The sequence below is a fragment of the Tenrec ecaudatus genome, chromosome 1 (assembly GCF_050624435.1).
Source record: "Tenrec ecaudatus isolate mTenEca1 chromosome 1, mTenEca1.hap1, whole genome shotgun sequence".
NCBI classification, from domain to species: domain Eukaryota; kingdom Metazoa; phylum Chordata; class Mammalia; order Afrosoricida; family Tenrecidae; genus Tenrec; species Tenrec ecaudatus.
This window is the reverse complement of record NC_134530.1, coordinates 2133013-2148689: the sequence shown is the minus strand read 5'-3', so window position 1 is coordinate 2148689 and position 15677 is coordinate 2133013. Positions and strand designations below refer to the sequence as shown.

The 15677-nt window shown below is 60.7% G+C and overlaps 1 protein-coding gene across 4 annotated transcripts in view; it reads right to left on the bottom strand.

Annotated features, from left to right (window-relative positions):
- Positions 1-12043, bottom strand: part of TCF3 (transcription factor 3) — a 29243-nt gene extending 17200 nt beyond the window's left edge. For 2 of the 4 annotated variants that reach the window (XM_075544497.1, XM_075544504.1), the window contains exons 1-3: positions 11754-12043; positions 9676-9800; positions 6286-6358 (exon numbers count right to left, since the gene is read on the bottom strand). In XM_075544497.1, the coding sequence (XP_075400612.1) occupies positions 6286-6358; positions 9676-9747 (145 nt within the window). In that variant the 5' untranslated portion in view covers positions 9748-9800; positions 11754-12043. The remainder of the gene's footprint in view (positions 1-6285; positions 6359-9675; positions 9801-11753) is intronic. The other 2 variants (XM_075544478.1, XM_075544487.1) reach the window with 1 other exon arrangement.
- Between the last annotated feature and the right edge of the window lie 3634 nt (positions 12044-15677).

The following is a 15677-nucleotide window of genomic DNA, read 5'->3' as shown; positions in this document are numbered from 1 at the left end:
GGGTCTGTCCAACTTTCACGGGCATATGAGGCAATGCAGAATGCCATGGCTTGGGTTACGCACACCTTAGTCCTCAAAGCAACATCCTTGTTTTCGAATACTCTGAAGAGGTCTGGTGCAGATCTACGTAGTACGACCCATCCTTTGATCTCTGGACTGCTGTTCCGTGAGCCGTTTGCGGATCCACGTGAGACAAAGCCCTCGGCGTTTCTCCATTTGCATCATGTGCCCTCATGGGCCAGCTCAGCTGTGAGGGTTGGGTCTTCTGTACACCAAGCTGTGGTTCACACTGAAGACTTAAGTTCTCCTCCGGTCCAGCAAGTAAGGTGGTGTCACCTGCAGACCGCAAGGGGTTACGAAGCCTTCCTCGATCCTGATGGCCCGCTCCTCTCCATACAGTCCACCTTCTCTGAGGATCTGCTCAGCATGTAGACGGAACCAGTGCGATGAGAGGACGCACTCCCGACGCACAGCTTTGCTGGTTGTGAGCCATGCAGCAACCATAGAAGATGGAAAGAACAGTCACGTACCAGTTCACGTCCGCAAGAGCGCCTCGGGTGCTGAAGGAAGGCCAAGCTGCAGCGAGAGAATCAGCCAAACACAAGGCTGCAGGGTGGGACGCAGCACCCACCAAAAGGTCTCAGAAGGCCCAAGAAGCACTGGAAGCACCCACTCATCTGTGCCAGGGAGTCTGGAAGACAGCCACCGGGCCAACTGACGGGAAGAGATCTGTACGTGAGCCCGTTTCACAGAATTAGAGAACGTTATCGCTGGTGTCGCGCACAGGGAACATTCTGCTTACTAGCAACCAGTACCTGTTGCTGCTGCGACACACTGACAGGGAGCTGCCAGAGTCCAGGGCGGAGTCGGGAGAGGACGTGGGCCATCAGGGACACCACGGCTGATGTCAGATGGATCTCGGCTCAACGTGGAGAAGACCAGGAAGACGGCCTGGGCAAAGGCGCTCGGCTGTGCGGACCATAAGGAACCGTGGACCGCCTTGAGGAGGATGGGGAGTCAGGAACACTTCACTGTGCTCCGGCGGGACTCGCCCGGGGATCAAGAGGCGGTTGTGCGAACAGAACAGGTCTGGGAGAGAGCGGGTGAGGGTGGTACAAAACTCGGAATCAGGCTTCCTGGTTGGGTCAGACAGAGACTGGTGGGCCCAGGGCTACGTCTGGCCCCTAGTGACCCTTCAGGTCTGCAAGGAAACTCACCAGCCAGCCAGCCAGCCAGCTCTGAGGGCAGCAGGAGATCGTGAGACACAGTGAGAAGGACAGAGCTCAGAGCGTCGCAGGAGGAGGGAATAGAAACAGGAAACAGAGGCAGCGGCGGGCGTGCATGAGGGAACATTGAGGGGGTTGCAATCAATGGGCCGGAACAAAATGTGTACAAATCACTGAAGGGAAACAGATGACCTGCTCTGTAAACCTTCACCCAACTCCCCATAAAGGGTCGACACACATCCCCAATGTGCCAGGTGCCGCTAGGGAAGGCACACGCCTGTGTCTGGGAAGGCACAGCATGCTGCTCACCCACTGGCCCCATCCCGGCGCGGACCCCCAGGTCCCTGACCTGCCCAAGCCCCCAGCACCCACAAACAGAAACCCAAGGGAGGGGAAGAGGGGGAGCCTCAAGTGGCTCATGGGTTATGGCTGAGGGGCAGGTGTCTGTCACAGATGGATAGCTGCCGGCATGTGTTGCCGGGCCAGGGGGTCCCTCATCCCGAGTCAGAGCAGACCTGTCCCATGCAGGGCTGATGTTCTGATGCAGAATGCCGGGTCCAACCCCTTAGTTAGCAGGGCGCCCCTATCCCCCTACCCATGTTTCAGTGAGATTACAGAAAGAAGCTCTGTACCTGAGACCAGAGGAACTAGATGGTGCCCGGTGACCTCTACCTACTGCTCTGAAGGGATCGCAGGAAAAGGTCAAAGGTGGGGCATGTAGAACAAGATTCAAAATTTAAAAAAAGGGGGACCAGGTTTGCTCATCAGAAATAGCAGGTGGGGCCCCCCAAGACGATGATGGTGGCCCCGAAACTGCAGGTCCCTCAGTGGTAGAATCATCAACCATTTGAGATCAAAAGGGCAGCATTTTACCCCAGACGAAGCACAAAGGATTAGGGAGAGACAGAAACACGGGAGGAGGTGGGGCCCGGCAGGGTGCATGGAAAGGGTTACAATGCAATGGGCAGCTTCATTCACTGTCTGTATGCTTCACTGACTGTATGAACCATGGTCTGCTTTGTAAACACCCGTTTCAGAATTTAAGAAAACCCTGCACCTTCCAAACAGGAGCAGCAGTCCAGCCACACCCGGTTTAAAAAAATCAACTCACGTGACCTTCCAGGACAGAGAAGAAGAGCTCTTTAGGGTTTCAGAGGGTGTGTAGCTTTACCAAACAGATGGCCTCATCTCCCTCCCTCAGAGCGGCTGGTGGATTTGAACTGCTGAAGTTGAAGTTAGAGGGCCAACTTAAAACCCCTGTGCCACCGGGGCTAGAAGGCAAGACTGAGAGAAACATTCCATCCCAACTTGAAAGTCTGTAAACACACCAAGGACAACACTTTTTTTTCTCCGTCTGTTTGAAGCCCCTCGTGTGAAGAGCAGAGCTCAGAGTGAAAACCTGGTATCACTGAGACTGCCGGGGCGTGGTCACAGTGGCTATCCCCCTCAAGGTTCGGAGCCGGAGCCCCGGGGGCAGAATGGTCACTTGTGCCTTGGGCTGCGATCTCCAAGGTCCGCCGCTCAAAACCACGGAGCTTCCTCCTCTTCTCGTGGAGCTGCAGTCTCAGGACCCCAAGGGGCAGTTCCACCTGCAGCCTGGCCGAGTCAACAAGGACCCCAGGGCAGTGAGTGCACCGCCCTCTGACTCTAACAGAGCACAGAAAGAGACAAACCAGATCTTGGATTCAAAACCCAACAGGGTAGCTTTAAGATGAGGAGGAGGAGCCGAGATTAAAAGAGGAAAGCAGGCGATCGATCAGTATTGATTCAGCCAGGAAGCAGTCCTTGGGGGCAGATCAATGAGAAGGATAAAGCAGCAGGCAGAGGAACCAAGGTCTTAAGAACAAAAAGTAGATGGAGGACTGAGAAATGAACCCCTATCTCCTGCCAAAACCAGGAGGTGGGCAGATGATTCGGTCCTTTGTTAAAGGGGGGGGAGGGGGTGCCTTAAACTACAACTACTGGTCTCTACTCATCTGCACCAAAACAAAGGAAACAAACAAAAAAAAGGGAAAGCCAAGAATCAGAGGCTAAAGTTCTCCCCGAAACGAGGCCACCTCTACCTGAGACCAGAGGAACTAGAAAGTGCCCGACCCTCGTGAGCTACTGCTTACCTATCAATGGAGAGGAGTGCTGGAGTGGATGGGGGTCAGCGCTGGATACAAGCAGGGCCATAGGTCAGTGCCTAGGAGCTCCGGGTCCCTCCCCATCACCTCCCAGGAGGCCTGCAAGACTCAACACTGCAAGAACCCAGCTCTAAGGAGGGGACCAGGCCCAAACGGCCAACCCTCCAAGGCTCAATGAAAGGCGGGGGGTGGGGGGGTTGGCTACTTTTCCTGAGAAAGGTGGGTCCCCCAAAATATCCAAGGCCGACTCACAGCACCCCTACAGGACAGAGAAGAACTTCGCCCTGGGGCGTCCTACCCAGCCTATAGTTAGCAGCCCGCTGCTTACCCAGCAGCACCCAAAGGGCAGCTCTTAGTTGGGCTACCAGGGATGGCTACAGGGTTCCACCTCTCAGTCTAGCTGACAGAGACATACACCATTTAGAAAGCGAAGCTGCAGACGTGGCATCAACAGCCGGGCACAGCTTGCTGGAGAGACGGTGCCCAGAGCCCCAGTCAGTCACCACCGACAGCAACACTGTTTTTGCAAACACTGGCCGGCTAACAGTCCCCAAAGGACCAAGCTCTCAGTTAATTCACTCAGCCTGGGTGAGCCTCGGGGATCAGAGCTGCTCTGGATGCCCCTACTTCCATCCCAGTCTCACAACCAAGTGCCTTTCACAAAAGCTCAAGGGAGTGCTTTGGGATAGGGGGCTGGGGAGAGGGCAGGGAGGGGCTGTGTGGGTTCTGATGGTGGAGATGTGAATCCCTGCCTGGGCAAGGACCACCTAGAACCCAATGGAGCAGCGCAGTTCTGTTACATGGAGGCGCAGGGAGCCGGAATCAAGAACTGTGGACATGCACACCTAGACCCCCCCCCGGGTGTGCTGTCGTGCACATTACACGTCCACAGTGCACAGGAGTGTCCCGACTTTTCTTCTCAGGTTTTGGAAATCCCGCATTATTTAGAAACAGAAAAGTGAGCCCCAAAGAAATAAGAGGTCAACTCTACTAGGAGGAGGCTGGAGTGGAGAGGGACCGCGTGTGCCCCTAACTGCACCAAGGCCGCTGCCCAAGGCCAGCCCATGGAGGGTCAACAGGACACGCACGGCGGAGAGGCAGTGCAGGCAGGAGGGCAAGGATGGCGGAACAGCAAAGAACAGACCACGCAGAAGCCGCCAGGAGTGGCCTGGGCCCTGCACTGTGTATTCTCAGCAGCGACAGGACACGAAATAGGTCAAAGAAGAAAAATGAATATTCCTGCAGCCAACCAGCTCCAGAAGACACTCAGCTTGTCTGAGCAAACACGGCCACACTAGAGCTCCCAGCCATGGGTGTGGGGAGGGGGAGGGTCCACCTGGCTGTCCTTCCCAGAGCTTTCCCCAGGCAGCTCCCCGAGTCACTTGCAGAAATTCCCCCGAAGGAACAAAGACCAGGCGTGTGGCCTCCGGAGTGTTCTGAGCTCCCCCTGGCCGGGGTCTGTGCCCCACAGCAAGCTGGCGAGAGACCAGACACGAGGAGGATATGCCCGGCCCACCATTAAGCACTTGGGTGCTGTCAGCACAGCTGTGGGCCCGCCCCGGGCCACCTTCTCAGGGACACTGACCTCTAGACTCCGAGTTCCAACTTCTGGTCAAACTGCATTTCGGGGGAGTGGGCTGTGTGTTGAGAGGGGGAGGACGGTAAGCAGGCACGGGGGTGGGGGGGCTCCAGGGGAGGTTTGGGTGCCTGGGAAGAGATGCCTGGTACCCTACTTCTCAGGAGCAACCGGGGCTCAGACACCCCAAGCCCAGAGCCGTCCACAGTGGGGCTGGGCAAGTGGACAGCGGGGGAGTGAAGACCCCTCCCCATACCCAGTCAGGGCATAGGCCCCAGGCCTCCCATCCCCCCACAGGAAGTGTCCCTGGCATGGGGAGCATGGTAGGGGCCCTCGGGGCTTTCCATGTCCAGGCCACACAGCCGGCCTGTGGCCACTTCCTCAGGGCAGGCAAGGGCAGGGCAGCCAGGCGGGCAGGCAACTTCCAGGAGCAGCACCCCGTCTCTCCCTCAGAGCATGCCCCCAGACTCCGGTCCTAGAAGCACAGCTGGGAGCCCCAGCCTCTCTTACACCCCAGGCAGGTGCTGAGAGCTCCCAAGACACCAAGAGGCTGCTACAGCCTTCACCAAGTCAGCCCCGCTCCGGAGAGACCCCAGGGCATAGACCCACAAGTCCCCTGACTTAGTCTCCCTGGCTGATTTTCAGGAACCGATCTCCGGGCCTTTCTTCCTCTCCCCCCAGTCTGCAGCTCTGCTGGAACCCGCCCACTGTCGCAGCCACACGCCAGGGGCCCGGGGACTCTCCAACACCAGAAAGCAAACCCACTGCTGCGGAGCAGGCTTCAAAACCCTTTAGCCCCACGCAGTCTGCACGGTGCGAAACTTTACAGCAACAGGGTGAGTGAGGCCTCGGCCCAGGAGCCGGTGGTTCTGCACTATGACCTGCGGCAAGCCTTCTGACACCCAACCCGCAGCATCCCCAGAGGGCTTCTGAGGACACCAGACCCCAGTGACACTCGCACCACCTTCCAGTGGCACAGTCCAAGTCCTCCAGAGACCCCAGCGCCCTGCACACCTGTCCTGGTCCCCTGCCACCACAAGGGCCCCTTTGCATTGCTCAGACCCTCCAGGCACAAAGTCCTGCCCCCAGGCCTGTGCACGCCACCCGGGCCGCTGCCCCCCACCAGACCCCACCCTCACGCCAATCTCCCGACTTTGCGCTTCTCCAAGCAGCACCAGTGTCTCCTCATGGGGCTTCCCAGTCCTCGTCCCCATCCTTGCTGAGGGCACCTGATCCTGGGGTCCCCCCCAAGACTCTACCCCTCACACCCAAGGCGTGCACACCCAGACAGGGTGCCTCGGCTGCCTCTGCCCACGCCCGACCCCGTGCACCCTCGCCCTCGATGAACATGTCCTACCTGAGCTCTGGAACTGGGTGCCCGCCAGGGAGGTGGGTCGGCCCTTTCCGTTGGCCACGGGCAGCGGGAACATCTGTGAGAGGGGAGGGAGACGGAGATGTGAGGGCAGCCTCCCACCGTTCCCATGCCTCATGCTTGTGGAGGGTCAGGACACAGGTCTGCCCCGGCCCTGGTCCCCTCTTCTCTCACCACGCCAAAGCCTGGGAGGAGACCCCAGGAAAGCAGCTCCCGAGGGGGCAGGCAAATCCTGGGGCACCAAGGCTGTCCTGGCACTGGAAACCCCAGGTCAGAGCACGATGATGGCTGCCCGGCATGGTGACATCACCAAGCAGGACACAGCAAACTCCGACTCCTCGTCCTCTGGGGCTACTGGCTGCCACCCACGGCCCGCGCCCACCGCTGGGAGACTCAGGGTTTTCACTGCCCGCGACTGAAGCCAGTCACCAGCCCTTTGCTGCGGGTCTCAGTCTGAAAGCTCTGTTGACGCTGCTCGGAACCCTGGTGCCACCCAATCACAGACACGAGGAGCAGTGGCCTGTCACCCCCACATCACCATCCCAAGTAAAAACCAGAAGAGGCCCAGGGCTGTCCCAAGATGAAGACCCCCCACCCTTTGAGGATTTGCACCCATCAGCTGATGCTGGAAATGCTGCCCTGGCACCATGCCCCTGGAAACAGCCCCCCCCCGGGTGTCCCAGCAGGCGGGCACCTGGACCCTGCAGAGCCCACCAGATCCTCATACTGTTTGGTGGGTGGGGGGGCTTATGGCAACAGATACAAACTTTCCTTTAAGGTTTGCATAAATAAGCCAAGTGCACAGACTAGGCAACAGGTGGGTCATGCCAGGAGGCGCCCTCCAGAGAGGGAGCTTGCTATCTCCACTGTGTCCAGCCGCGCCCAGGACTCCACCACAGGGAAGGCAGACAGAGTCCCAGGCTGGGGTATGAGCTCAGTGGTCCTCATAGCACCCAGAGGGCTAGAGGAAACTGAGGCGCAGCGAGGCAGCAAGTGGAGGCGGGCTGGGATAGGGTCTAGGGGTTCTGAGAGAAGCTGGAGGGACTGGGGAAGACCGTCCCCTCCCACCCACCCCCCACCCCACAGCTTCCCCAGTGGCTCTTCTGGGCCCTAGATGTGGGTCCACCTCCCTCCTCCCTCCCCCTCCCTTCCTCCCCACTGCTCAGTAAATCCTTGAAGATTAAACAGCTTAGCAGCATTAACCGGAAAAATCCAACATCAACAAACCCTTTTGCCACAGAAAAAACAAAACACACCCCTGGTCTTGCCCTGAGGGTCCAGGTTTCTAAGACTCCGGGTGAGGTCCCCATACAATTGTGACAGATCTTGCTGGGGAGCAGCTGACAGCCCCGAAAACCAGCCATGGCCTGACAGGAAATGTGCCCACGCCCCCATTCTCCAAAGGAGACTGAGGCCCCTCCGTGGGAGCCAGAGCAGGGGCTCCCGGCCCTCGCTGAGGGGTGGGTGTGTCCCTCACTGAAGTGGTCCAGCCCAGTGCGGGCCCCCCGCACACCAGGCCTCACTGTGTCATTGGGGAAACGGAGTCCTGGGCTGGGGGAGGCTAGTCCGAGTCAATACATGGGGGGGGGGGCGCGGGTGGGAACCAACTCTGGGGTCAGCAGCCACAGTGGGGGAGGGGTAGAGATCAGCGGTTTTTATCAGTTCAGGCCTCGGCCCCAGGGGGCCAAGCTGACGTGGCACTGGCCGCAAAGGTAGTAGGCTGTGTCCCAAGAGCTCCTTGGGCTCATGGTCTGCCCAGACCCACCCCCACAGTCTGTTTCCTGGCCGTGGAGTGGACATGGGAGCGTGACAGGGGCCAGCCCACCCCCTGGGCGCCCCCAAAGACCTGGGACCACAAACCACCTCAGGAGCCCTGTTCCTGCCCAGTCCCTGGAGCCAGAGAGCAGCAGGTCTGGGCAGGAACGCCCCATCCTTGGAAGAGACCCAGGGCCATCCAGTCCAGTCTGACTCCCAGCCACCCTACAGAGCAGGACAGAACCGCCCCCTCCCCAGGAGGGGCTGGGGGTTTTGAACTGCTGGCCTCCAGCTGAGCAGTCCATCTCCGGCACACAGACCCACGGGACTTCGGTTTTCTCCTTGGTCATCCACACTGGTCCTCCTTTTTCTCAAGGCCTGACCGGCCAGTTCTTCTGAAGAAACGACACCCACTTCCCCACGTCCCTGCTCCCCCAGGGCAGGCGGGCTGGGTGGCTGTGAGGACCACAGGGGGCCTGAGCTGCTGTGTGGACCGGGAGAGCATGCCCAGATCTACAGTGGGGCTCCTCACCCTTCTCAGTTCCATCTGTGAAATGGGTCGGAGATCTCTTTGGGAGGGGGAGGGGGTATCTATAGCCTCTGGCAGAAGGGGGCAGGGAGGGAGTGACTCAGGGCTTGGGGGTGGGGGAGGGACTCAGAGGCTGAGTGGCCTATCCTGCAGGGGGTTACCTATGTGCACCCCTCTACCCCCCACCCCGTTCCAGGCCAGCAGCCCGTGACCTGTCAGTTTTAACAAAACAAGTGTGCTGCCCCTGCTTACTCAGCCGGGGAGACGAAAATAAGCCAGGGCTTAAAAATACCGGCACGGTCCTTCCGGCCGGGCCCTATGGCCCGAAGGCTGCTTTTCATAGCAAGGGGGTTGGAGGGACTATGGTGTTTCGGTTTGGGAGTTTTGTTTTTGACAGACCGCTGTGGGCCTTGCTTGCACCCACCAGAGAACAAACTCAGACTGAAAGCACACACACACCCCCAATAACCCCAACGGTGCTGAAAGTGGGGGCAAAATTCGGGGAATTGGCCAGAACAGGAAAAGCAAAACTCCTGAATAGTGCGAGGAAAATACTGACCATCATCCAGCCCCCCCCCCAGGGAATCCCACTGCACAGATGGACAAACTGAGACCTCTGAAAGGGGGCACTAAGGAGCATGCCAAGCCAGGCTGCCCATCCCTGGTAGGCTGGGGGAAGAAGAGGGCAGGCAAACCACACCCCAACAAGGAAACATGTCAGGCACTGCTCCCTGGGCCTTGACACAAGCCTGGTACCCACTCAGAGCTCCTGGCAAGGCGGCTTCACACCCTTGTCACTGCCTGTGACCAGTTTGTGTCTGCCCAGTCCTGAAGGGGAACCCCGATAGACCGGACCACCTGTCTGCCTACCGGACTGAGGGTCCCAACTGTGCATCCCACAGATGAGAAGGTCAAGGCCAAGCTGTGGCCTCAGAGCCCAGCACAGCACGCCCTGCTTCACCACAGAGGAACCAGAAGCCAGGGCAACCCCTCTCTCTGGAGGCCTGTTTCCTCGCATATCAAAGGTCCCCATAGCCCAAGCCCCCAGGTACCTCGGGGTTTAAGGATGCTGAGGTCCGGGCCCCCCTTACCATACTGAAGTCCAACAGGTCACTGAGCTCCTTGTCTGTGCCCACGGGCGCCATCCTGGGTGGCTGGTTCATTCTCCAAGGGCAGGGTGGCGGCCAGGGCAGGGACCACAGGACTAGACAGAGCCCTGGGCAGGCAGACAGACAGACAGACAGACAGACAGACGGTCAGTCCCAGGGGCACGGGAGATGGGGGGAGGCAGGGTCACAGGGAGTGTGAGCACCCCTTTAGCTCCCCGTGGAGTCAGCAAGGGCCCTGATGGAAGGGGTCTCACTCCTCCTCCCAAATTATGCGGGTGGGGGGCAGGGAAGCCAGGACTGGCATGGGGGGAGACTGTAGAGACCCCTCCCCTGAGCCAGCGGAGGGTAAACAATGGGGGTGGGGGTGAATATAAACTCCCGTAACTCCCAGAGTGACCACCAGGGAGTCACGTTGCAAAACTTAACTGGGGACGGGAGGTGGCGAGCGGCCCCTGTGCCCGGCGGCCAGATCCGCCCCTCTCCCTCCTCACCACGTCTCGGTTTCCAACCACCCCCGCCTCCCCACGCCCCGCCCCCTGGGGAAATTTGGTGACCCCCTCCCCTCTCAGCAGCTGTCACAGCTGGAGGCCCAGTCACCCCCAAATCTAAAGTGAAAAAAGTTAGAGATGAAGCCAAGCCCCTACCCCATTTCCAAAATTAATAGGGGGTGCCCCGCAAGGGGGGTGTTCTTAAAGAGGCAGACCCCAAAGTTTTCCCCACTCTTCTACCCCACCTCCCGCCACCCACCCACCTCCTACAAAAAAAAAAAACAAACAACTCGAACTCTAAAAGATAAAAAACACCCGAGATGGCTTCATTAACACGATGTATCCGGGAATTATTTTTAAGCAACTTTGAAAACATCTCTGACTCCTGTTACTGGAGGAGGGGGAAGGGGAGTCCCAAACCAGCCTCTCCTCCGACCCGCACTTCATCGGGGCGTCTGCATGGGGGATCCACCTGCCGCCCCCTCCGACCCCCAGAAAATGGAGCCGAGAAAGGCTACGTCCCGGGAAAAGAGAACTTCAAGGCACAGCAGGGTTCCCCGGGTGTGGGTGGGGGCGGCGAAACCACAGTGAGGGTGTGGGTGGGGGTTCTGAGGTCGAGAGGGAGACCCAACTTTAGAAAAAAAACCCTCTCCCTTTTGTTTGCCAGATGAGGGGGTGGGATGGAAAATGGGCATCCCTGCGTACCCACCCCCTTCTTCTACCAAGTTTTTTCTTTTTTGAGGGTATCTGAAAATGACTCTTTAAAGGAGTTCCAAACAACTTTTTTGGGGGGGGTTCCAGAAACCAAGGTTAAACGAGGCTGAGCCAAACTTATTGGGAGGGACCTGAAACAGGCTTTTTCAAGGCGGCTCTGAGAGACTTCTGGGGTGCCAAGAGCACTTTGGGGGACTTGAAGCGGACTTGGAAGGTGTTTGAAACTGGCTCAGGGATTCTTGAAACCGACTTTCTGCGAAGAAGGGGGCCACAAAACAGCTTTCTTGGGGGGAGGGGTAAGAAGAGGCCAGGGAAGCACCCCCCCACTCCCCCCTCCCCCCGCAGCCGGTGCAGGCGGTGCGGCGCGGGGCCCTTTGAAGCTGGGGCGCCCGACCCTCCGCCGGCCGCCGCGCCCCGCATTAACGCGGAGCAGATGTTCCTCGCGCCCCCCCCCCCAGTCTTCCAACCTGCGCCCGCGGTGCGCGCCGCGGCCCGGGCCCCGCGCAGACAAAAGGACTCGCCTCCGCCCGCTCCCCCTCCAACTCCGCGCCCGTCGGGCCCCCTGGGGGAGGGGGCGCCCCAGCGAAGTTGCCCAGAGCACCCCCCCACCCGGAGCCGCAAAGTTTGGCCAAGTGGCCGCTCGCGCGCAGGGACGCCCGAGCCGCCCGGCCTGCGCGCCGCCGGCCCCCACGAGAGCGTAAAGTTGGAGAACAATGCCCCGTGCCCCGCCCGCACCCTCGGCGCCCGGCCCGCGCCCCACGGCCCGCCGGCGCGGCCGGACCACTCCAGGGCGCACGCGCGGCGCGACGCCCGCCCGCCCGCCAGCCCGCCGCCCACCTCCCGCGCCCAGCCGGTTACCTGAGCGGCGAGGTCGGGCGCGCGGCGGGCGGGGCGCGGCGGCATGGAGGGCCCCCCCGGACAAAGGGGCGCGCGGCGGCCCGGGGCTCGCGCGTGGGTGGGGGTCCGGGCCCCTCCTTCCCCGCGCGGGGCCCAGGGGCTGCCGGCCGGCGGCGTGCGGAGCGGCGTGCGCGGTACCCGGGGTGCCCGCCGCCGCGTCGGGTCCGGTCGGTCCGGCCCGCTACGCCCGCGGCCGCCGCCGCTGCCTCATCTTCCTGCGGCGGGAGACATGTTCCGCCCCCCGCCCGCGCCGCCGCAGGCCCCGCCTCCACCGGGCCCCGCCCCCATTAGGGCACGCCCCTCACCCCGCCCGGCAGTCGCAGCGAATCCTTCCGCCGGACCCCTGCCGGCTGGGACCCTGGTGCCCGCCGCTCGCAATTCCCGAGCGCCCGGACGGCCGCTGCGCCCACCCTTCTCCGGAGCATGGGATTCCAGCGGCACTCTCGGGCTTCGAGGAATCCAGGGCGTGGGGAGGAAGTGGGGACTATGTTTCTGCGCGGAGGCGCACGCGGACTGAGCGCTGCACGCATGACGAAAGCGGGGAAGGACCGTGAGATGGAAGGATTAGGCCAAGCGGCGGCGGCCAATAGGAGGACCCGGCAGGATGATGGGCGGGCGAGCCTCCATTCACGTCGAGGCCTCGCCCCCCTCCCCGCCCCACCCCCGCCGCGCTGCCTGGCGGCGAAAGGCGGAACTCTGCGTGCGAGAGGCCGCGAGAAGCGGTGGGAGGGGGTGGGCTCTGGGATTTTATTCTCTGGTTGGCGTGGCCGCCGGAGCGGACTCCTGCCCCCGTCGTATCTGCGTTCCTAGGGCCTGCCCTGGGTGCTAAGTGTTGCGCGCGTATACAGCCGTCTCCGTGGGGGGAGCAGACCCATTTTACGGTTGGGAATGCGGAGGCTCGCCTGCTTCAGGGTCTGAGGGTCCCACGTGGCACCCAGACTGTACCTATGACCCTAGATGCCTATGCCTGCCTCTGTCTCGTTTTCCTCGTCTTCCAGGTGGAATTTGGGCCTGAGGTCACTTGGCCACCTAGACAGGACCAGCCGGACGTGCGGCAGGACTTGCTGGAGGGCCTTCTTCGTGTCTGGGTTAGAAGTACCCCCTTCGTCCTCCACACACATGGCATGGGGCCCTAACACACAGAATGAGAATAATAGCAACGAGAGAAACTTTCCATGTCTCCCCCTGACTCCAGAGGAAAACCCACTCTGCTTGGCAGTCAGGCTGAAAGAGACCTCTGTGGTGGGAACTTTCTGCACCTTCCACTCAGACTGCACTTCGGCTGGCATCCATGATCCCACTCCTAAGGTGGGGCCCCCAGGTCATGGTTCAGCACCCCTAAGGTGGAGCCCCCAGGTCATGGTTCAGCCCATCAAGGACACAGGGTAGCCTGGAGGGACTGTGGGGAGAGGGGGGGGGGGGGGAGGGGGGGAAGCTGCCCTCTCCAGTGGGTTCTGCAGTGTCTGATCTGAGCTGTCCCCCCCCCACTGGGACCCCTCCTGGCTCAGAGCTCCTGCCACCTGTTCTGAGTCTGTGGCCTCAGTCTGCCCATCAGGAAAAGGAGATATAGCCCAGGGGTGGGCATGGAAAGGCCCCTCCAGCACACACCTGCATCTCTTGACCTCCCCATTGAAGGACCTGGGTCTGTGCAGAGAGCCACCCCAATACTACCCAGCCCCTTCCCTGTGGCCCCAGCCTGACCCCCTTGGACACCAGGCACTGGGACGAAGTGGCAGAAGCAGAATTGGGTCCAGAAGAGATGGGCCCACTTCTAGTTCCCAGGGTGTTTCTGTGCACGCATATGATTGCTCCCAGGTGATTAGACCCATTGTACAGATGAAGAGAACGAGGGTCAGAGAGGCCCACTCGGGCTCACACCTGCTGTAGCACCTACAAGCTACCATTGTCTTCCCCAGGGAGGCCCTGCTGAGGGCTGAATCACTAGGCCACGCAGCCCGTGGGGGCCCCCACTTGGCTGCCACCTCTGCCCAGCCCCGAGGCCTGGGTGTGCCCTCCAGGGCCCTGGCAGAGGGACAAGATGCCTTCGGCTGGTGCCAGGGGCCCCTCCAGGGCGGCCCACAGCCCGCCCACCCCCTCCCTCCTGACTGTGTCCTTTGTTCTCCATTGGGTGCCCTGCCTCCTGCTTGCATGCACCTCCGCCCACAGTGCCAAGGGCCCTGCTAGAGGGGCCCAGACCCCACTGCCCACCAGGGAGGGTGGACAGAGGAGCCCTGTGGAGTGACAGGTGCCAACAGGGAAGTCAGCAGTTCGATCCCACCAGCGGTCCCTCAGGAGAAAGACCTGCGGTCTGCTCCTGTGTTGACTCCTGGGAAACCCTGTGGGGCAGCTTCACCCTCACTCGGGGCCACTGAGGGCCTAGGTCTGTCCACTGTCACGTGGGGCCGCCATGGGCCTAGCTGGACTCTCCCATGGGGCTACTGTGTCGAACTCAACTGTGACACAGGATGGCCCTAAGCCTCACCCAACTTTGCCATGCAGGGCCACCATGGGCCTAGCTCGACTGTCACAGGGATGGTCGAAGGCCTAGCTCCACTCAGTGGCACCCAACAGCAAACCACAAAGGCCAAACATAGTGGAAGTTTCTAGAAGACGCGCACAGCAGCTGTGCAGTCCTTGGCTATCCTCCGTGAGCTAGACCTGGGCTTGGGGTCCTTCCCCATCTCTATTTCTAGTTGCTGCCAATGTGGGGCCTCTGGGCAGTGCTGAGTGTGAGCACACTGCTCCACCACCACCCCCCGTGCCCAGCTCCCCCAGAACATCCCACCATCAGAAGTATCTGCGGGAGGGGGCAGCTGGCTCCAGCCAGCACCCAGGTCTCAAGATCTCCAGAGAGAAGAGGCCACCACTCCTGACTGCATGCAGCCTCTCCTTGGAGACCCTGGCTCTGCTGGCTCTGTGCACCGCTGCCACCCTCCCCAAGGGCCTGGCCTCTGCCCACCTGGAGGTTCAGCCTGTTGTCAGGGGCTCAGCAAAGATGGAGCCCTGGCCAGGGTCAGGGCTGCCCCTCACTTCTGGGACAGAACAAACATTTCCAGGGTTGGCCAGGAATCTCTCAGAGGGGGGCATGGGCAGTGGGGGCTGTGACCCTCCCTGGAGCCACCAACCTGGCTGAAGCTGACTTCAAACGGATGCTCAGTGGAGCTTGGCAGACTTCAGTCTCAGAACCACCCCCCACTCCCCACCCCTGCAACCCAAGCACAGTGAGGCCAGGATCAAGGCTCTGGAAGGCAGGGGCGTGATAAGAGGGGCTGGGGGAACCCAGCCTCTTCCCTCCCACTCAGGGTGCCTGGGGCAGCAGCGGAGCAGAGTGAAGTGGTGTCTGGGGGTGGGAGGGCTGGTGTAGCTCAGAGCAGAGCCCTGGGGAGCCATGGCAGGTGTTTGAGCAGCAGAGGGACTGGGTCCAGTTGGGGTAATGCAAAAGTCCTGGGGCTGATGTGTGGAGACCTGGGTGCAGGGAGTATGTGTGGACAGGACAGGAGTGGTTTTCGGGGACTGTTAAGGCTTCTGTGCTTTGGGGATTGATTTGAGGTTAATTTGGGGTTCATTCTCTTAGGGGGTACATGTAAGGAAGCAGCAGTCCATCTCTGCTAAGGTGAGCCTGAGGGTGTCCTTGGGGGCAGGTGGGGGGCTGCCTCTGTGAGAAGAAGGGGCTGGAATAGGGCAGGAAGTCCACACCCCCTTGCAGAGTTTGGGTCCCAGGGACAGAACCAGGGCAGCTGAGCAGACTACCCCAGAGAGGAGTTGGGGGTAAGTGGGCAACCAATGAATAAGCCCCCTGCCCAAGCTGAGCTCTGGTCTCAAATGTACTGCAAACCCAGCTGAACCTCCAACCCCAGTTTAACCCCAGCTCCAAGCTGAACTCCA